At 39.4% G+C, this 23,055-nt stretch overlaps 1 protein-coding gene across 1 annotated transcript in view; it reads left to right on the top strand.

Annotated features, from left to right (window-relative positions):
• Nucleotides 1-23,055, top strand: part of LOC101847283 (intraflagellar transport protein 81 homolog) — a 53,364-nt gene that overhangs the window by 9,063 nt on the left and 21,246 nt on the right. Inside the window, exons 2-8 of the mRNA XM_005106088.3 lie at nucleotides 3,072-3,244; nucleotides 3,921-4,021; nucleotides 12,005-12,185; nucleotides 15,559-15,714; nucleotides 18,724-18,834; nucleotides 20,055-20,139; nucleotides 22,405-22,568. Of these exons, the coding sequence (XP_005106145.1) occupies nucleotides 3,095-3,244; nucleotides 3,921-4,021; nucleotides 12,005-12,185; nucleotides 15,559-15,714; nucleotides 18,724-18,834; nucleotides 20,055-20,139; nucleotides 22,405-22,568 (948 nt within the window). The 5' untranslated portion in view covers nucleotides 3,072-3,094. The remainder of the gene's footprint in view (nucleotides 1-3,071; nucleotides 3,245-3,920; nucleotides 4,022-12,004; nucleotides 12,186-15,558; nucleotides 15,715-18,723; nucleotides 18,835-20,054; nucleotides 20,140-22,404; nucleotides 22,569-23,055) is intronic.

Raw genomic sequence — 23,055 nt, 5'->3', positions numbered from 1 at the left:
CGTCGTGACAGATTTATATTTAATTAAGCCTTCATGAGGATTTTATTGCTTTTGTGTTTCTTTTCTGTATTCAATTGCCAGTCCAGTGATGTGTGGTTTGTGGTTTTATTTGTATAAATAAGGAATTTACAAGTATTTCTGATAACCCCCCTGATATCACAAAAATCTCAAAATTACTCTGCTTCTGAGGCAAAATAATGCTCCTTTCCGAGGGTTAATGTACACAGTGTTCTCTTTTTTACCACACACTGTTACTTGGTTTTCTGTATTTATGTGATGTACTTTTTGGCAAAATAACCTTCCAAATGATATTAATTAATTTAATTAATTAATTTATTTTTCCAATTTTCAGGGGAGATAACCCTATAATTAAAAATTATTGTTTAGCCTCTAACTTGGCTATCTTTCAGTGAATTTTCATAAAAACCTGTACTCTAAAACATTTTAAATTACTTTTTAATATTACAAAGAGCTCAGGAAAGTTCTGTGCTTTGTTTGACAATTATAGAATGCTATACTTCATTTTTTATTTTAAAACGGCATGGTTGTGTAACAAATTGAGTAATTTGGGTATAAATCTTGTGTTTCCAGCATTTTTTCTTCCTATGTAAGCTCTTTGACTCATATGACCTTAGCAGTTGCGAGCGCCGTAAAACCTTATACTATACATACTAAGCTGTTTGGGTGTTCTGCGTCGATTGTGAATGTTTTTGTGTTGTATTTTTGTACTTTATGTGATTTACGAAGAGATTGCAGTAAGCTTCTTCATTTAGTGAGAATCAAGGGGAGTTAACTTTGAAGGTCTCTTACGCACACTGCGATGAGCTGACGCTCATAAAATATGCATTTCTAGTATCCTGAAATGTTAAGCTTTCAAACAGTATATCATATGTCATGTTTTATAACACTTCATATTTGGTCAATTTTGGGAAATGCTGAGCACCCAAATTGTGAAAGCTGCCAAATCCAGATAAAATCAATTGAAGAATTTAACGTGCTAAAGTATAAGATCACCGGAAGTGTATATTTGCAACGCCGCATTGCGTTTAGCTCCAGTGCTAAATAAAATGCCGATTTGCGATTAGCGCCAGTGCTAATTAAAACGCCGTGTGTTAGATATCTAGGAATAAGGCTTAGTCTACGCTTCGTTGTTGGAAGTTCTGATAGCCGAATTGAGAGCGCGTCTGTGTTTGAACCCCTTTATTTTTTTTTATGAGTGTGGGTACGAATCCCGGTCCTGGAAGTTTTTTTGTTACTTATCTTTTTTTCTTCTTCTTCTCTTCCTGGCTGACCAACACTTTTTTCCCATAATTATAATTAACTTGTTGCTTTGCAGTTTTAAAAAAAATGTAGAGATCTAGATCTAGAATCTAGTGATGGAGCATGCACATTCTGGTTTTGTCCGCAAGAGGAGCTTTTACGCAAAGTGGGTCTAGAATATAGATCTAGATCTGTACTTTTCCTTTTACCAATTTAGGCCTGGTTTAAATTCAATATATAATTTAATATAATATATTTGTCGCTTTCCTTGGTCTGTGAGTCTAATTATTTTTAAAAAGTAATTTTTGGCTCAGAAGAAGAAAAAAAAAACCTTCCGGGGCGGGGATTTGATGCCATGCTTGGAAGCACTGAACATTAGAGAACGTAGACAGCTTGCATGTGATACGTTCTCTAGGACTAACGTTAGAGAATGTAGATCTTGACACTACCCCCTGCGCCGAAGCCTAGGCCCTGAAATCTAGATCAAGCAATGTCATGTGTGATGGCAAAACATGAAATCCACGCAGAGATAGATCTAGATCTAGATCTAATAAATATTTTTTGGTGGGATAGGTCCCACCCTAAACACAACAGACATGACCCCTACTACATACTAAATAGAGCAGACCAGGTCACAATCTTTAGACTCCGTTGTGGCCACCACAGACTCAAGCACCATATGCCTACCAAATTAAAAGTGGGAGAGTTAGCGATCTGTGAATGTGGACACGACCAAGAGGATGCCAACCATATCCTTCAGCACTGCCCACGCTACGCCACCCTTCGCATACAGATGTGGCAGAAAGTGGCTCCCCTTGAGAGAAAGCTCTATGGCAGTCTCTCAGAGTTGAAGCGAACTGCACGGTTTGTGCGTGACATCGGACTGACTTTCTAGCTGCTGTCATCGAGAACGAGGAAGAAGAAGAAGATGTCTGAACATTCGGTAAATTTTTACTTATGCACCCACACACAGATGCATTGATTTGAGGGCTAAACTGCCATAATATTTGCTGTAGAACACACATATGGCCACTAAAACCCTTGCAAATCAATTGTTTTTAAGTAAATATATCAATCCTAATTGCCAAAACATCAAATCATTGTGAAATGTAGGGGTGGGGGGGGGGGGGCATGCCCCCCCTAAAACCCCACTAATTCTTTTTAGGTCAGGGGGGCATACCCCCCCCCCACCATGTTGTTAAAATTAAGTCAATTATTACATTTTCAAACATCAATAACTCAATAACTATTGATTTGCAGGAAACATGAAGGTCATATTCGTGTTCAGCATGCAAAATACTACTAGAAAAAAAAGTATACAAAACATGTACATAAGATGGGTGCATGAGTAAAAAAAATGAAAATATATATTCAGATAGGCCTACATCAATTGTGGTTGGGGCAACATTCCCGGACTATACTTCTTTTGAAAATGCAGAGGAACTTGTATAGAAAATCGAAAGGATAGAGTGGTTATTCAAGGTTCTTTTATTGTCTCTTTGTTGGTGTTGTGAGCATTACAATTTTTGGGCAGCAGTGCACGACCGTTCTCAGTGGGTGAGCCGCCCCTGCCCACCCACTACCCCGAAAATATCCATGCAGGCCTATACAGTACAGTTGATACTTAAGCCTAAAGTGCGCGCTCATATGACCTTAGCAGTTGCGAGCGCCGTAAAACCCTATACTAATACATACAATTAATAAAGGTTGCAGTATGTGAGATTTCTCTCATGTTCTCAGCTGTACTGTCCAAAAGATGAAATCATTCTGTTAAAAGTAATAAATATTACTTGGGCTTTGACTTTTCTCAGGTACCAGCAGGGAAAAGTTCAAGATGAGTATGAGTGAGCAGATGAAGTTCATTGTTCAAGAGTTGAACAAGGAACCATTCAACAAATCGTACAACTTAATCTCCTTTGATTCCCTGGAGCCGCTGCAACTGCTACAAGTTCTTAATGATGTCCTGGCGATCATTGACCCTAAGGTGAGATTCTGACATTCATTAATTCTCATACACCATATACCCACCCAAACACACTCATAAACCTGCAAACACTATAACAGGCCCATTAATTCTCACATACATAATGCATTTTGTTACAAGTTTTAATAAAGACACAGGAACCTTTTTTTTTACTTTGGAATTTTTGATGACTCACTTTGGGGAGAAGATCATGAGTTTTTACTTCAATATTGAAAGATTTAGATGTAATACTTCGTTTTTAAAATCTTTCGAAGTATCTATTCTCAGAAATTATGATAGGTAGCATGACGTAGTCAGGAAAGTGGGAGGTTGAAACATAAACCTCAGGTATACTGAAACTACATCACCTATAGGGTCCTATTGCTTAATATGTCACAAACATGAGAAAAATTCTCCTCAAAGCCTATGCAGAGGGTAAAACAGCTGGACTTAAATTAAATACTTAAAAGACCAAGAGATGCACCCCCATTGACACAGTTGTAGATCATTTAGGAGGTCAATCATGCTCAAAATATATCAATGGAACAAAACTGAAGTATGTAAAAAAAAATTTGAAGAATCTAGGTTCAGTAAAACCAATATCTGAATTTTTTTCTAGAGAATAAGAATCCTGAATGATTTTATTTAATGGCAGATTTTATAGCTGCTGTTTTTTTTGTGTGGGTTTTTTCTTTAGCAAAAACTGGACATCAGAGAAGAAGCTCCTGATCAAACGGCCGTCAGGGTCTTCCAACTTCTGCGAGTGCTGAAATACAAACCCCCGGACCATGTGAACATGTAAGTACCGTAGAAATACGGTGGAAACCATATATAACAGGCCCGGTAATAACAGGGATTTTTAAAATCCCCGTTTTCTCCAACTTTTTGTCTCTATTAAAAGTTATCAGCAATAACAGGGCCTCATCGGATCCCAACCGGTTATAGCAGGGACAAAGGCTCGTTAACAATGTGTAAAAAGTAAGAGAGAGAGAGAGAGAGAGAGAGTGACGCAGTGATGGAGCAAGCCCACGCAAGCCATGCCACTGCGAGCACAAGCAGCGTGTGAAGCGAGAGAGGGCTGTGGTGTGCTGCAGACCTTGACCTAGCCCGAAACCTAGCAACACGCTCGCGTAATGTGTCACCAACAATGTCAAGTGCAAGAGAAATGCCTTTCAATTAACAAAAAATACGAAATAATCCAGGCTGTTGACAAAAAGCAAGCTTCACTGGCAGAGATTTGTCGTCATTTCGACATTCCACAAGGGTCGATTTACACCATTATCAAGGATAGAGAGAAGACATTGGCAGCATACTCCAATGGAAAGTTTGCTCTGGATCGAAAGAAGATGAGACTACCCGATGCAGATGCTGTGGACCAAGCTCTCCTGATGTGGTTTATTACGAGGGCTGTCCCACGGAAAACCGGAAAATGTCCACAAAAGCAACAATCTGTGTCCTGTTATAATAAAAATGTAACACATCATACCTCAATATGTGCTTTATTTCTCAATGTATTCACCATCCCGCTGGACGTATATTTCCCTCGCTGGATCAGGGAGAAGATACGCACCCTGAAGAATTTTACGTCAAGGGATTTCAACCAATCTTTCACGGCTTCCACAAGGTCTTCGTCGTCGGTGAATCGCTGTCCAGAAATATGGGGTTTCATTGGTCCGAAAAGGTGATAATCTGACAGGGCCAAGTCAGGACTATGAGGGGAGTGTGGCAGAACTTACCAGCTGAATCTTTGGATCCAGTCTTTCGTAGCATTTGTGTTGTGTGGCATTGCGTTGTCATGCTGCAAAATGACCCCACTGGACAACCGGCCTGGTCTTTTTCGGCGCACAACCTCTCTCAACTTATCAAGAGTCTGGCAGTATCTGTTAGCATTAACAGTTTGTCCTGGTTCCAGAATGTCAAAAATCAGAACACCCTTAGCACCCCAGAAAACCGTGGCTATGAGTTTCTTCACCGATGGCTGAACTTTAAACTTTTTCGCGGGAGGTGAAGACGTGTGCTTCCAAACCATTGAATCCCTCTTCGTCTCAGGGGTCATGTGGTGTATCCAAGTCTCATCACCTGTAATAATGCTTCTCAGAAATGCTTCATCGTATTGTTGGAGGTCTTTAGATGCGTTCATGACTCCCGTGGCAGCTTGGCGACAACGATTCAACAAACAAAGTCTGAGACACTTCAACACGTTGCGTCTTGTGGTCAGCTGTCAGCTCTGTTGGGAACCATCGAGCAGACATCTTTCGATAGTGCAGCTCTTCAAACACTATCCTATGGACAGTTGACTTTGAAATGTTTAGCGACTCGGAAATTTCGCGAATTTTTAGGCGCCTGTCTGTTTGAATGAGTTTGTTAACGCGACTCATGTTGATGTTGTCCTCAGTCTTGGCAGAAAAACAAGGTCCTGCATGAATTTGTCATTGACATCCGTACGCCCGGTTTTGAATTTACTGCACTACTCATATACCTGTGACTTTGCCATTACTTTCTCCCCGTAAACTAACTTTATTCCAGTGTGTATTTCTATAGGTTTGACACCTTTTGCGGTCAGAAACTGAATGACAGACCTCACTTCTACCCTTGACTAATTTTCCAAGGGGGTAGCCATCTTTGGAGAACTGCTGTGTTCGTTTGGTTTGTGCGATGCTCATGGTGCTCAATTGGGAAATTCCTAAATGATTGTTTTACAGATATGCGTTTACAGAATGTGAAAATATTGAATAGTTTTCAAATTACAGCCAAATTCCGGTTTTCCGTGGGACAGCCCTCGTAGGAGGCAAGGAGAAAGTCGGTGCCAAAACCCCTGTTCGTGGGCACTTGTGGCAAGGATTACTACCCATGAATAAGTACAGCTGGATTAGTCCACAAATGCATTTCTGATTTAACAGGGATCGGATATAACAGGACATTTTCTCTACTCCCACCATCCCTGTTATATCAGGTGTCCACTGTAGTTCGAAACGGCCTTCTAGTATTGATAGAAAAGCGATTGTCTCAGACAGGTGGCTGATAGGGCAGGTTCGACAACTGTTGAAGTGCTTAAAGAGTTGGAAAAAATTCTGTACCTTTGTATAAGAACTTATTAACCAACATCACTAAAAGATACAAATAGGATGGGTATATTTTGTAAATCTCTCTGCGTTTTACATTTCTAAGTTTTTCTACAGATGATGCCATTTAAAAAGAGGCCATTATATTATATATATAGTTTCCAGCCTTTCACAATATGCATGTGAATGCTTTCAGTTTTCTTGACTTAAACATTTGCCTCATTCGATTCCATGTGTGGGGAGAATTTTTATTGAGTATCTCATTCTTTCTTCTGAGATGTATCCCTCTCAGTCTGGGTTGTCCCTGACAAGCAGAAAAGATGCTCACCTCTTAACTCATTCACTACGTACTATTTTGGGCTTCTGAACATATTTTTGGGGGGAGGTCAAAATGAGATGATGACTAGCGTGCTGTTCAAAGGTCTTTGGGGCCACAAATTCAAATAAATATCAACATATTATACACCGAAATTTTCAGTATAAGCTGTAGAATACATCTGTATAGTTTATTTGTGTATTTTACAACTTTTGTTCCTGTAAGAGGCGATTATGTAACAAAATTTGCTTGGATGCGGACAAAACTTGAAAATAAAAATTTAATCATCTTTGATGAAACTAAAAGAATTTTCGCACCAAGTCAAATGATACATCAAAATAACCATAAATGAATATAGAACTGGAAAATATTGAAAAAGTTGCACCCCCAAAAAAGTGATTTTGGGGAGAAAAAAATACTTTGCCATTTTAGATGTAGACCTAGATCTAGAACTGAAAAATATTAATTTCTCAATAACAGAGCAATGGCAATTTGAGTCCAGTAGTATCAACATTCTAAAGAAGAGTCCTACATTTCTTTAGTAAGCAAAATAATGATACATTTTGTACTAAGACGGGTGTCTGGGCTATAATCTGGGCATTGCGATAAAACAGTCGTATAAACTTTGAAATTGTGTTTTAAAACTGAATCAGAACATCTGATTTTTGGTGGAAATGCTTGGCCCGGAAGTCAATGTTATATTATAACCTTTATTTTAACATGGGTGTATGTGGATTGGAATAAAATCTAAGCTAGAATTATAGGTAGATTCTCGAGCTGTCGGGGGCGGCTTTCCGTAACGAAGTAACTTAGCCAAGTGGCTGCCCACGGCTCAGCGTAGCGAATGAATTAAGTTGTATACATTGTTTCAATGGGGGTGTAAGAAACACATACAGGGTGAAAAAACAACAACTGTACAACTTATTTTTTTAATATCTCACACAAAATTTGTACTACAATGTTGTAATTTGAAACAGATAATATTCATTCAAAAGGAATTTGTTTGACATAAAATTCACAAAGAAGAAACTTATTTTTGAAAACGGAAATGGCTTTTATAAAATCCACTTATAAATTCAAAATGTACCAATGTAAAAGATCTTGTAAAGAAGGTCCTGGAATGATTGGGATTTTTTCCCCTTCCTTATTTTAAAAAAAAATCTAATATTTCCACCCCTGTAACCTTTGAACATTTCTTTTTTAAAAAATGTTTGGAATTCTGAAATTCTGAGAACAATTCGTCCCTCTAAACACGTACTAGCGTAAGCCACACCGAAATCGAGTTATACCAATCACGCGATTCCCATTATCCGATACTACATCCTCTCAAAAGATAGTGGGAATCGAGCCATAAATAGCTGAGATATAGTCGATTCCAGTTTGAACGTATCCCACTTGCCCACAAAAAGATACAGCACGTACTAACACACTGTTGGTTATGCTAGTACGTGACGTACACTTTGACCCATTGTTGTGTTTTTATTTTATGGCACATACTAACGTAAGCCACACAGCCAGGGCTGAGCCTATGGCAAAAAAACACAGCGCAGCGCTTCTAGAGAGCGGGAAGACAAGCTAAACTACACACTCACACACGACATGTACAGTGTGCTTCGTGTGAGACAGTGGATGCTCAGATTTCACTTCTAGAAGTCCCTTTTTACTCGTCCTTTGTTTACAAATGGGTTCCCCCTCTGAACAACCACTCTTTCTTTGACATGTAGCCCGTCTGTTCAAACTCTGATTACCATTCAGAACCCTGGTGAAGTCTTAACTTCACAGACTGCATAAGTCATGGGTGTCCTACTGCCACTGAGAACTTTAAGGGACAAATAGATGCACGTATGTGCTTCAAGGACACTGATATGCTTAGTGAGGCTGACAGTGATGAAATGTCAGTGTGTGACTACGACTCAGATGGCGATCCGGAATTCAACCCTGGAACAAAGCGAGGCCAGAAGGTGCAATGCTGAAGTATGGGCGGCTTGTCCTGATTGTGAAATCCTTCTTTGCTTTGATCATTTCAATGAAGAGATTGCATCGTGTGTTCAACATGGGAAAAGCACAAGAAGGTCAAAAAGAAAAAAAAAAACAACGTATAAAAACTGTAGGTAAGATTCTCGCTGGTGTGAATGTGAACACGGATGCTCCCAATCAGTTTCAGACAAAGGAAACAGTCATTGATGTGGGGGTTGGAAGAATGCAAAGATCAGTTCCCGAGCAGTACACAGTGGGGGGGAAGTGAGAAAGAAGTTAGTAAGGAAGAGAAACTCAGATAAAAAAAGCAGAAGGAATCCAAAATGAAGAGGAATTTAGGACAAGAGTACACAAGCATGAAGACAAAAAAGACGTGCCCGCCAAACACATAAAAGCAAGGTTTAAAGGAGACACGTGTACAAAGCACAAGAAACAATGCTCAACAATTACTGACGAGCAGAGGCAGGCCATTTTTTATTCGTATCACTCTCTTGGAGATCTAAGAATGAAACGGGAGTTTCTTGTGAGGCATGTCAAATGCCGTAAAACAAAGAGGAAATACACTGAAGGCGAATCACGAAGAAGTAATACCAGACAATACATGCTTACAGTTGAGGAGAGTTTTGTTCCAGTCAGCAAATTGCTTTTCTTTAACACTTTGGGCTTTTCAGAACAGAGCGCCAGGACGGCATTGAACAAAGTTACTTCCACTGGTAGAGCTGAGAAGGACACACGAAGTGGGACACAGTCTGAGGCAGAAAGAGAAAGATATGCATTTGTGCCCAAAGCAATATCAGATCACTTCGACAGATTTCCTGAAGTCGAATCTCATTACTGTGGAGAAAAATCAACAAGAGAGTATCTGAGCCCTGGACTCAGCAAACGGCACATGTACCACATGTTCATCCAGGAATGGATACCCAAAACAAGGCCACCAAGCTTCACTACATACAACCATGTATTCAAAACTAAAAATCTGTCAATCCACCGACCCTATAAAGACCAGTGCTCTCTTTGTGTCAATTATCATCTAGGAAATGAAGAAACAAAGATAGGTCTTGGGGAAAAGTTTGAGATCCATGTGGGAGAAAAAAGAAAAAGGTCAGGGAAATAAAGGATGTATGCAAGTGCAAGAAAGAGGCTCAGGAAAGTGAAAACATTCTCAGTGCAAGTTTTGATTTGCAGCAGGTCATTTACCTCCCTATGTCTCATGAGAGTGCCATCTTTTACAAAAGGAGGTTGTCGAACTCCAACCTGACTTTGTTTAACATTGCTAACAGAGAGTGTTACTGCTTCACTTGGAATGAAACGCAAAGCAAACCTGGATCCTCGGAAATTTCAACTACAGTTCACCGTGCCCTGAAGTTTTATGACGACCATGGCATAAAAAAATTTGATTACGCCTGCGAAGATGTTGTATACAGTGAGCAATAGTGTGAATCTTGAAGAGCCTAGAGATTTCTTTGAGGTTCTTTGAAACAAACCATCGTCAGAATGAGGGTGATTCTGCACACAGTGCCCTGAAGAGGGCTGGGGATTTGTTTCCTCCTTCTCATGTAGCTACAGTGATGTCTTTCGCTCGCCCTCAAAAACCTTACTAGGTGAATCAGATGCAGTCTAAAGACTTTCTGGATCTCAAAGGCTTATCAAAAGACTTTAGAATCCTGGTCGCACGAAGAGGATCTGATACAGAAGACTCATTTTCGTGGAACAATATCATGGAACTGCGAGTTACTATTTTTAAAAATCATATACAGTTGACGCCTTCATATTCCGAGTTGCTGTTAACATCATTTGTCACGGATAATACAGCCGGCGAATTTAAACCAAATTGATCTTTCTTTGCATTTTATTGTTATTTGGAAGTTACCATTTAGGCGTAAGCCACGCAATGAACGTATATATAGTATAATAATATACGCTTTAGAATACAAAAGCACGTACTAACGTATCCAACAATCTAGTAACGTAAGCCACACATTGAGGCTTTCATTGACGTAGCACATAGTAGCGTATCAGACAAAAAGGTCATTTTTCTATTAAAACCTACTATTCTCACAAAGATGCTTCTAGCCAATTGAAAAGTAGTTGGCCCACACACATTATGTCAAAATATTAACGGCAGGATCGGCTATATGACGCCACAATGGGACGGTGAAAATCGCCCAAATCTTTAAACGTCTCTCCTGCAAAACTAACAAAATGTGGCTTATGCTAGTTCGTGTTTTGAGGGACGAATTAATGGTCTCCTTTGGACTTGACACATTTTAACGCGTCGTTTGTAATGTTTATTGGAGGCCAAACACAAGGATCCACTCAACCATGAGTACTCAAAGCCACTTAACACTCTGTATACTTTACAATATGAAGCTGTTTCTAGAGACAATTGGGGGGAGGTGAGGTTGCCGAAATAGCATTTGTTGAGTTGATATAACCTGAAAGGTGTATACAAGCTTTGCCAGGGAATCAAATGCCAAAGAGGAAATGTTCGCACTTTCAAGACGATCGAGCAATCATGAACACATTGCTGTCCTCTGATTGCTTCGCGAACGGGAAAAAGGTAAAGTCGTAGATGAAGATCTGCCTTGAGAACGGGGACCGCTGAGAAGTAGGAAAGTTATTGTTGCAGACATCATCTACGGACAAATGTGTCATGGGGCTTATCTACTGATTTCTGTACCATGGATTTATCTGGGAATTTTTAGTTCTGATTCTCTACTGGTCCTAACTGATGGACTATTTTTACCCTTGACATCAAAGAAGGATTTAAGGGCACTTTAACATTATTTCCGTTCCTTGTGCGAAACTTATGAAATGAGTTGGTGGTGAGGAAATGTTCAATACAAAAAGCTTTCTCCTTTGTACTAATCTTAACCATGATCTCAGCAGGCAAAGGAAACTTGAGAAGACTATCGGCAAACTTCTGTTGGCCTGTTAGACTACTGTAGTTTGCAATATGGCGCAATTGTCGGGATTTTTAGAGGTAGGCCTAATGCGTACTAGTGCCTCATTCTACAAAAATGGGGACGTAGCTGAAAATGGGTTGTTTTTTTTACGAGCTGTGTAGAAATTCCTTTTGGCTTCCAAATATTGTGTATAAATTTGAAAAGCAAAACTTCAGTGTGGAGGAAAATATTAACAAAAAAAGTTTTACTGTTTTTTTTTTTGGATCACCCTGTATTAAAAAAAAAAGAGCACTTTTGCTCACACATTTTCCGAGAAATTTTAGATCAATGCCCTTGTTTTCTTCCAGTGGATGTTATTAAATCTTCATTGAATCATTACTTTTATTTCTGTTGTTCTGTCTCTTGCAGGAGTCTGTGCTTAGCAACTGTTTCAATGTATTTTTCTCTTCTCTCAGTCGATGTTCACAAATTTTAATGGTTGTTACGACTTTTACTATTTCTGTCATTTTGTTTGTTGCAGGAGTGAGTTCCGAGCGGGCCTGGTCCAGGGAGAGAAGCCCGTCATTTTCCCTATCCTGGAATGGCTGTTGCAGAAAGTTCCGGAGCTTCAAAAGCGAGCTTACCTGGCCAAGTTCCTGGTCAAGATCGACGTGCCTCCGGAGATAATGGCGGAGGAAGAGATGTCTGGGATATTCCAGCAGGTGATGATAGTGAATGATAAGTGTGTGGCATCATGGTGAAATCAGATGCTCGTTAAAATAATTAATTTGAAGAAACTGGTATTTCTCCGCTCATTTGGCTGTTTTTATCAAATTTTATGTTTAGGCTCAACACCTTTTTTGTTGTCCATGTAAAGACACATTCCTGTGTGGATTTTACCGAAAAATATTGTTGAAAGGCTTAAGAAATGTAAATGCATAGTTTCCAAGGACATGACAGCTTTCGAAGTCACCAAACTTTGGTGGCCATTTTTTTATGAATTCTACTTCTGACACTTGGCATTCTTACATGGAAGTTGTGTCCTTTTGAGCTTAGAGAACAGACTCTCGGCATTTGCTCTTTTGAGAACTTTGGTCTCTGGTATTTTATCTTGCCGTTTGATTCCAAGAATTCTTCAGAGTCATTTCATGTGGAAATGATTATCTCTTTTTATCCGGGCTACGGTCATGTCAAACAGCTAGCTCTGCTTGTAATTACCAAAATACTCAAAGATGGCAATGCTAGCTCTGTCTGAATATTTAAGTTTTCCAATGAACAGTGGTTTGTTTGTTTTTGATGGGTGTAGAAGCTTGAAAGATGTCTAAAAAAAGTAGAAAAACTCACGTTTCTAACCGCCGAAGTACTTCTTGAAGTGGCGCTGGATTGTGAGGGAGAATGAGACTAATTTGATGAAAGTAACTCTGAATCAAGTGCCGTAATTCCGTTATGGATGATAATGAACAGGAATGAGACTCATCTAATAGCAATTCAGATCATGGTGAAGGCAGGGCTGCCTATATCTACCGATTTTTCCGGTAGATACCGATTTTGGGCCTGTTCTACGGCCATACCAATAAAGCAGTCAAAACTACCGGATTTTCGATGGGTGCCGAAAGAAGGAAAAAAACCAACCCATTCTGCAGTGCTTTCACTCTTCTTTGTTTTTGCGGAAATCCGTACTTGCCGCATTATCATATCACCTCCATGCGTTAGAGAGAGAGAGAGAGAGAGAGAGAGAGAGAGAGAGAGTACTTGCCTCCATAATTTGTCAAATATTTACAGCAGCTCCCAGCAATAAGTTGTATTAGATACTGCTTGATTGCGCATTTCACTCGACCATTGTCTATCTGTGCCGTTCGGTCGGCAATAGTTTTTCACGTACATATCGGCTAAGATCTGTCTATAGAATTGTGAATGTAGAAAGAAAATCGATATCGAAGCAAAACATTCTAAAATATGTCTTGGTCTATAGAATTGGTCTGTACCAAATGAGGATTCTACGCAGGGGGACTGCGGGAATCTGAAAAAAAAAATCACTGAAACCCGAGAAAATGCACAAAGTCCTCGAAACCAAATCTGAGTTCATATTGTACCAGTCGCGTTTGTGATAATATTAAGTTCGGCTTTCCCCAGTCCGAGAGTACGTTTCAGGCAAATTAGCGGCTATGGCAGCAGGCAGAAGTGTAGGTGTACTTTCGCTTTCGTTACCGCTCAGAATTGTCCGGTGATAGTTTGTTAACATTAGATTTACAGTTAATAAAAATTTGCAACATGCAGTTTGTGCATAAAAAACACAGTGTCGCCATACAAATTTAAGTGTAAATTAAATCGATATTCTCACTGATGTCTCAATAATGACAAAAAAGGAAGAAAAAAGGAAACAAGCGTCCTCCGATTTCTAGATTGTCGGGCATGTCATCGTGACCGGTCTCTGAACCTGTGCAAGTTCGCATCGTGTAAGTGTGGCATGCGTAAGGGACCGACCGATGGTTGCTGGGGTAATCAAAGCTCATTCAAAGTAGGAGCGTTGCTGCAGGGCTTAGGAATTGACGGGAGGTGTTTGACACAATAAAGTCTATGGCAGCAGGATAAGGCAGCGATGCGAGAAACTGATGCTAAGATAAAAAAACGATATGTGAAAGTGGTTTTGACATTCGACAATCGAGTGCATAAATGAGAGAACATTAGAGCACTGTTTGATGGTTGTATCTTCAAGGTTGGTGTTCCCGGATTTGTTGGATTTGTCAGTGATGACAAATTGAACAGTGGCAATGAGGAAATGGCATTTTCAACCCTCGGAAAGCTCTATGTTGGATGCCTATGCATCATGATGGCTTGTTGTTAAAAACTGGTACTGTGATTTAGCATTTTGAAAAAAAATCTATATTTAGTCCATGATGCGGTGATGCACTGATTGCCAGGTTTTCAGCATCACTACATCCTGCGCTCTCAGTCTTCCAGCTCCAGCTCTCAGTACACGCTCTCTTTTATTTTCACTTTTTGCTGTGCCGTAAGCCTAACTATAAAGGTTTTTTAAATAAGTCTTGTCTTGCATGCTTTTTAAAATCCATGATTGCTTGCTGAAACCAAACATGGTTTTGGCAGTTGATGTTGTTTTTGCCTCTCCTCAGGCCCAGATCAGGATTCATTTGGTATTTTTAGGGTAAAACTAGTTAAAATTAATTGTCTGTCATACCTAAGTCACAAAGGACTTATCAGTGTCCTATGCTAGTGTTGGGAAATATGTTTTAATATAGTTTCTATTGGTATGGGCTAGGGGTTTTGAAGTCAGTTTGGCAGTCACTCTGCACTCAATTCCAGATTCAATACTGAATGATGGGTGCCTTGAACAATAGTCCATAAATGCTTTAAAAAAAAACAAACTTCGCCTCATTACATACACTGTTCATCGTAACTTGTGCACACCCAAACACCCCCTTCCCCTCCCCACATATATAAACACACACGAGAGCATACGCACATGCACACACAGGCACACACACATGTGCAAACAAGTTTTCATAATATAATTACCCAATATCACGGAAAGCAAGCGCGTCCGATGGGGCAACGATTATCTTTTTTTTCCTTCTTTGTCTTTGTACTACCTGATTTTTTGGGCCAAACTACCTGAAACTGACCCTGAATCTACCTGAAATAGGAACTTTGAGGTAGGCAGCCCTGTGAAGGGTCCAGCACTGGAATTTGTGTAGTACCGATGGGTAGGGGTAGATCTATAAATCCAAGGGGACGTCGTGGGGGCGGCAATCTGGGTCAAGTTGGAGGGTTGAATACACCTCAAAATCTACATGGTGCAATTGGTATGATTCCTAACGGTACTTACCACATACATTTACAAAAACTACACTTAATTTCTAACATAACTGCCAAATTTCCTTAAAGTCTAAGAGTAAATGTAAGAAATGCAGCACTTTGAAAATATACACATTGGATTGCAACTCTTATGGCGCGGCAGCCCCAGAACGGGAACAGAGTCCGTAGGGGTTAGGCCAGGATATAAAAAGAGTTAAACATTTTTGGGCTGTCTTTCTAGCGCTTTTACCTTTTAAAAAATGTATTTATTTTTGTTCCTAGTACGAGGAACTGATGGAAACATTCAAGGAGCTGCATAAGCAGTCGGAGCAGTTGAAAAACTCGGGGTTCAACACGTCGGAGATTCGGAAAGACATCACCAATATGGAGGAGGAGAAGGAGCAGCTCCTTAAGAGAATCGAGAGGCTCAGGAGAAAGGTGATGTTTGTAATTTCTTAAAACTATTTGGACAGTATGATAGTTTGATAATAATCATAATGATAATAATAATAATAAAAGATGGCATTTATATAGCACAAATTCCCGCTCAACTGCACAATCTATATTATTTTGATGAGTTTGTCATATACAAGGATCGCTTCCGTAGAATTACACAGTGCTATCCACTCAGTACATAGTTTTGAAAACTTTGACGCTAAAAATTTGAGTTTTTTATGTCAAAATTTATCTAATGCAATTCTTTGAATATCATGATAACAACTCTGAATAATCTTGCAACTTTGATAGAGCAGATAGAACATTTGATTTCTGACCTCATGGTCTTAGCAACTCAAGATAGAACTGTGTAACTCTAAGTTGCTGTTTGTCCGCTATTTTTACCCATTATTCCATCGTTCTCACAAGAAAAACAGTTAACATTCTGAGCATTTGTTTTCTGTGCAACTCCATAAAAGTTATGTCTTTTGACTGCTTTTTTTTGTTTTTTGTAAACGCTGGTTCGTTAATTTTCAAGTGTTTCAACAAAATACCAGTGGCATCTTGTTAGTTAGAAAGTGTGTACATAAGTATGAGATGGATAGAAATACTTACTGTTGTTAGATGTTAATGAATGTCACTTATTTTCTCCACCTAATTTGTTTATACTAGAGCCTGGAAATACACCGGGTTCCCGCGGCCTCCTTGAATTCAAGGAGTCCTTGAAAACTGCTTGAATTTGCATTCAAGGAAAAATGTCCTTGAAAACTCCTTGAATTTGCATTCAAGGAAAAATCTCCTTGAAAACTCCTTGAATTTTGTCAGATCGGACAGGAACACAGGGTGACTGCCAGGCCCCGGGAATCCTGGGGGGCCCCTGGAATTACCCGGTCGCGATTGTGATATAATATTTTATAAAATTCGTTCGGCTTTTCCCGGCCTGAGAGTACATTACATGAGCACAGGCGGTTATGGCGGCAGCAAGTGGAAGTGTGTGCGATACTGAAGCTCGATCGGGAAAATCAGGATTTACTTTCGTTTTCGTTACCACACAGAAATTTGCCGGTAGGGCCTATAGTAGTCTGATAACGCCACATTTGTAACGTGCAGGTTCTGCATTACAAGCGCTGTGTCGCCATGAAAATAAATCTTGTCCTGTGCTGTCACTTGTGGAAAAAAAAAAGAAAAAAGAAAGGTATACAAGCTTCTTGTTGGGCTCGCCATCGTGACCGGTCATTGAACCTGTGCGTTTTCATCACATTGTGAGTATCGGCGTGAGGTCACCAAAATTCATGTAAAGTCTGAGCGCTGCAAAGTATAGAACTCAAGAATGGGGGGATAATTGATTTTTTTTAAAGACGCGCGCGGGGGAGGGGGGGATGGGGTTGAAGGCAACACCGGATGACAAAAACTGAACTTGAAAGTAGATTTTACTTTTCAGAATTTTGGTTGCTAATATATTAGATCTAGATTTAAATTCTAGAGCTCTCTGCAAAGCGCACATTGGTGCAGGCCTTGTGTGGAATCAGGGTCTGTCACACTCAAATCTTGTAAGCCGTCTTTTTTTTAAACTAAAGGGTTCCCGTTTCATGGGGTAGCTGATAGTAAATTGGGATAATTTGTATTGTATATTCTATATTTTAGCTTTCTGTTCAAGATTCGCAGATTTTCAGTGTCACTGCATCTTTCCCTCCCACAGTTCTTACACCTCTCACACTGAATAAGGTCTCCTTGAGCCATTCATGTTAATATAATGTTACTACTCTACTTTGAGTTTGAGCAATAATTTTTGTCTTCATGTTTGTTGTATAAACCTTGACACCCACACTGGTTTTTGACCGTCCATATTCTGGTTCTAGGCCTTTTCTCAGGCTCAAAGCAAGATTCATTTATATAGTTTATATCTAAGGCGAATATGATGAGGGGAAAATATAAATAAGCATAAGAACAGACTGAAATACCTAAATAACACAGTATCCCAGTGCCACACTGACATGTTGTTGACTGTATATAATGTACCTACATGCGTGCGTGCGCGCATGCGTCTGTGTATATATTATATATAATATATAAATGGAACATGCACTGTCATTGTTATGTAACATGCCCTGAGAATGGATGAGCCCCCCTGGAAAATTGAGAAGCTGGCGGGTTTGCAGTCACCCTGGGAACAGTTTTTGTAGGAAAATCGAAACTAAGATGATTCCTTTCTGACAAGTGTAGGCCTATGGAAAATAGGCTTTCGTCATGAATTTCCGGACCAAATCTCCTTGAATTAAAAAAATTTCTCCTTGAAACCTCCTTGAATTTGATGGGAAGTTCATGGCAGGAACCCTGAATACAGCTCAATAACTTCAGTAGCTAATCAAAAGGCTACACTTGTAAATCATTCCTAAAAATCATAATTGATAATTATAATAATATGTCTTTTAATGTCTGACGATAACTAGTGCATGAGTGGAGCAGAATATTTCTTAAAGAGAAATAGAACAAGTAAGGATTATGATGATTTGTGGATTCAGACCCATTCAGTAAGATTTATGTTGTTAAATGGTAGATTTGCATGTTTTTGTTGGTTTCCCCCCCAGAAACTAAAGGAGCAAGAGTTGTTCTAACTTAAACATATTGTCACTACACTAGAAAATAGCACAAATACAGAGTTGGGCGAAAATGCAACTATTTTTGTTGTGGTTTTGTTTGATGGAACTTTATCTACCTTTGGTAAAAACCCAAACAGAAGTGCACTAACAGTCACAAAAGATACATGCATGGCAAGTTTCACCCAAAAAAAATAGTCTAGTTAAACAGTTTTTTTTCTTTTCATCTCAAAAGTAGCAAAAATGAGATATGTGCTATTTTGCTAGCGCAGTTACGAAATAATGTGTGGGGGGGGGGGGGGGCAGACTCTCTTATTCCATACGGTAAAAAAAAAATCTGTGCTAGAACGGCGTTGTTTTGATGTCACAAATTTTTGACACTTTGCGTTAATTTCCTGGCCTGTTCTTCCTGTAGGTGGAGTCCCATCCCAACTCGCAGAAGATGATGACGGTGGCCAAAAACCTGCGGGTGGAGAGAGACCGAGAGAAGCGACTTGGGACCCAGAAACAAGAGCAGATGACTTCGGTATGTTGGGAATAAACAAACGACTTGGATATGTTGGGAGATAACAAATGACTATGGTAGTTTTGGGGTGAATAAACTACTACAGTATGTTGAGATTTTATAAATGACTACTGTTTCAGTATGTTACGAGTTAATAAATATTGGCAACCGTATGTTGGGAGTTAGCAAATTACTTTGGTATGTTGGGAGCTGTAGCTTGTTCACTTTCGTCTGACCGCGCTAAAAAAGTTGTACTTCATCTATTAATTTATCTATCCCCGCGAAACTTTGAATGGCACTTTTGCAGGCCGGCGACCAAACAAAAACATTAAAAAAAAAAATCTTGCCCCTGTAATAAAAGTTCTTCTTTTCGGGCCCTATATTAAAATCCGCTCTTTGGTTGCATATACAGGATCACTAAAATAACCGTTCATACAAATTGCTCATTTTGAGACAGTGACACCACCCTGCCCTCACATTTCAGGGTTAGCTTGTAGATTTCATCCCCTGGCTGTCTAGACGTCCTCAAGTGCTCCTCGTGACTTATGAAAATTACTCACTCATCTCTTGAATCATGTGTCTTAGGTGTACCTCAAAGTGTGGTGTTGAGGAAAATCTGTCAACTTTTAAATATTTTAGGTGGATACTGTATATTCTTTTTTTTTTTTACCCACTTTTAGCTTACATTAAAAAAATGTGTTTGCAGTGACCTTTGTGAATGGGCTTTTATGTTCTGTTGGTCATCCAACTTTAAGACCTGTATGCTAAAATCTGAAATGATTAAACAGAATGATTTCATTTTATCTTGTTTTAACTGCAATCAGACGAAAGTGAATAAGCTACAGAAAATGACTACTGTACATTGGGGTTTATAAAATGACTTTGGTATGTTTGAAGTTAACAAATGACTGTGGTATTTTGGGAGTGAACAAATGACTTTGGTTTGTTGGGAGTTAACAAACGACTTTGGTATGTTGGGAGTGAACAAATGACTTTGGTATGTTGGGAGTTAACAAATGACTTTGGTATGTTGGGACTTAACGAACGACTGTGGTATTTTGGGAGTGAACAAATGACTTTGGTTTGTTGGGAGTTAACAAACGACTTTGGTATGTTGGGAGTTAACCAATGACTTACATATGGCTCCTTTATACAACTGCCTTTGTTATCACATCATCACCATAAATGTTCTAATAAAATGAGATAGATTTTAATTTTCCACATTATTTTTTCAACTGCAGATCTCACACTTGGATCAGAGGATCAAACGTTTGGAGGCTCAGTTGAGGGATATGAGACAGGCCAGTGTAGGGGCAACGCCTGAGTGTGAGTTCTGTGTGGATGTGTGTGTGTGAGTAGGGGGGAGGGGGGGAGGGTATTTGTGTGGGTGGGTTGGGGGTGAGGGCTATTCAGATGTATGAAGCCCAAAATTTTAAATTTAAAAAAAATCAGTTTTCTTATCTGTGCAATCGGTTGGATGTGCTCAAGAAATATTATTTTGTCAAAAAATAAATACAAGGTTTCTCTCGCACCATGGGGAAAATAATACACTAGGCCTATACAATGGCACAAAAGTGTACTGATATTGAACTGCTCAACAAAGTTAGACCTACACACAGTGAGGACGTCAAAATGTTGTCAACACAAGAAAAGGTCAAAATTGTAATGTTGGCAAGCAATTTAAGCCAGCGAGATCCTGCAGATGAATTCAATCGTCGGCACCCAGACAAGGTTCCCGTCTCCCACGCCACGGTGGGGAGATTGTTTAAGAAATTCAAAGAGATGGGAAGTGTTCAGAATGCCAAACGAACAAACACTGATCCATTGCCTGATAACTTACAGGTTGACATTTTGGCAAGATTTTTGACTAGCCCAACCACTTCAATACGCCAGATAGCTCAGGGGGTGGGCACAAGTAAAGATACCATCCATCGCCTGCTATGTAAAAGTCATTTCTATCCATACAAATTTCAACCTGTCCAGACTCCACGAGGATGATCTGACCCGACGTATGGTGTTTTGCGAATGGGTTTTATCTAAGTTTGATTAGACTGCAGACTTTGGCAAATCAATTCTCTTTTCGGTTGAAGCCATTTTCGACGTTACTTGTGATGGTAATCGTGAGAACAACCAATGCTGGTCACAGGCGAACCTGCACTTAACGGCAGAAAGCAGAGAACAAGGATCAAGTAGAGTAATGGTCTGGTGTGGTTTGTGGAAAGACCGGTTGGTTGGACCCTTTTTCTTCAACAATACTGTAACAGGGGACAGTTAAATTCAAATGTTGGATGAAGAAGCCTATCTATCTCTTGTTACACATGATGGTGACTTTCCTACTTACTTTCTGCAAGATGGAACTCCCCCACATTTTTCAGTCAAAGCAAGAAGATATTTTGATGCACAGTTCCCGGGAAAATGGATAGGTCAAAGCGGACCCATTGAATGGCCTCCAAGAAGTCCTGACTTAACTCCTTTAGATTTCTACTCGTGGAGTCATGTCAAGGCTCTTGTCTACGAAGGCCTACCACAAATAACAAGAGTCAATGAACTCAGAAAGAATCAAGAAAGCTTGCGCTTGCATCTACTCTGCTGTTTTGCACGCCGTGTTTCGTGAGTGGAAGCTGCGACTCTGGATGTGCATCATGCAAGAGGGCATCCATTTCGAACAGTTCCTGTAAAGTGGAAATTAATTAACTGTGTTTTGAACTGTAAGATGCGTTCAATAAATACGCATTTTAGTACTATATAGTTCATGCCCATAATATGTATTTTCCACATGGTGCGTATAGCGGGAGACACCCTGTAGTGAAAGTTGAAAAGGAAAAAAAAGAAAAGGTATGCAATGTTGGTACAATTGTTAAAAGAAAGAAAGTTTTGACTCTCCCCGGAAAAACATTCTTTTCTGGGCTTAAAACATCAACAATAAATTGCGTGTTTAGTGTAAGACTTAACTGTTTGAGTCATTAAAAAAAATATTTTTCAGGAGAAATAAAAATCTGATTCTTCGATTTATTATCCAGTTCATGAAATTCTAACTGCTCTAATGAAGCAACTTCAGAATCATTGCTTTTAGAAGAGCTAATTTTCTTTTTTTTTAAGCAAAGTTGTCTACCGATGCAGTTATCAACGACATGTAAAGAAGTGAGTGATTTTCACAAAAAGTGGCATATAACGGAGCTGTCGAAATAAATATTCATCGGTAGTCTAGTAGTTACGCTAGCGGACTTGTAATCGTGAGGTTGCAGGATTGATGGCTCGAGCCGCAGGTCTGACATTGTGTCCTTAGGAAAGGCACTTTGCACGAATTTCCCTCACTTCAACCAGGTGGGAATGGGTAGCCAGCCATAGACAGCACAAGATCTTGTCAGTATGTTCATGTATTATGGCCTATAAAATGGCATCTTGTACTGTATGCTTCTCAGGAAGTTGAGATTCTTTTTAGAATGCTATCAGGTCTGCTGGGGTAATAATTATAGATTGCAAAGCACAAAGAGATTGCTGTTGAACGGGAATTTGTGTGGATTATTATTATTATTATTTATTTTTATTACTATTATTATTATTAAAACAATTTCTTGTTCCTTTGGCCAGCCCTGATCTACAAGCTGGAGGAAGAGACGCGGGCCAATGGCTACATGGTCAAGGAGCAGCTGCCTAAGGACATTATGCAGCGTGGCAAGATGATACAGAACCTGCAGAAGGTCGTCTCCGTGCCCGCCATGGGCCAGTCTGACCTTGAGGAACTGAATTCTCAGGTGAGGTCGGAGCTACATGCTGTTTTGTATTTAATATATTTGATTATGTTTTTTGGGTTTTTAAAATTTTTTGCTTTTTGTTTTTGATTGTCTTTTTGTTTTTAAATCTGAAAACAAATTATCTTTTCAAAATCATATGAATAATTTTGTTTTGTTGGTATAAAAGTAAATTAGAGTATTTTCTTTTTCTGAGGAAACTCAGGTCTTTAATTTGAATACACCCATCCTCCAAATACAGGGTGATCCCCCCAAAAAATGTGCAACTTTAAAAAAAAATATTTTCCTCCACACTGAAGCTTTGCGGTTCAAATTTGTACACAACATTTGGAAGTCAAAAGGAATTTTTCTGATTTTCATTTGAGATTAATCCACACAATTGTTTTGATCTACACAGCTCATAAAAACAACAACCGATTTTCAGGTTTGTAGCATGACTCACTAGACCGCATCAGGCATACCACTAAAGATCCAAACGATTGCGGCATAT

This window comes from Aplysia californica, unplaced genomic scaffold, assembly GCF_000002075.1.
Source record: "Aplysia californica isolate F4 #8 unplaced genomic scaffold, AplCal3.0 scaffold00512, whole genome shotgun sequence".
NCBI lineage: Eukaryota > Metazoa > Mollusca > Gastropoda > Aplysiida > Aplysiidae > Aplysia > Aplysia californica.
The sequence above is the reverse complement of the archived record's forward strand: the minus strand, read 5'-3'. Positions and strand labels throughout refer to the sequence as shown.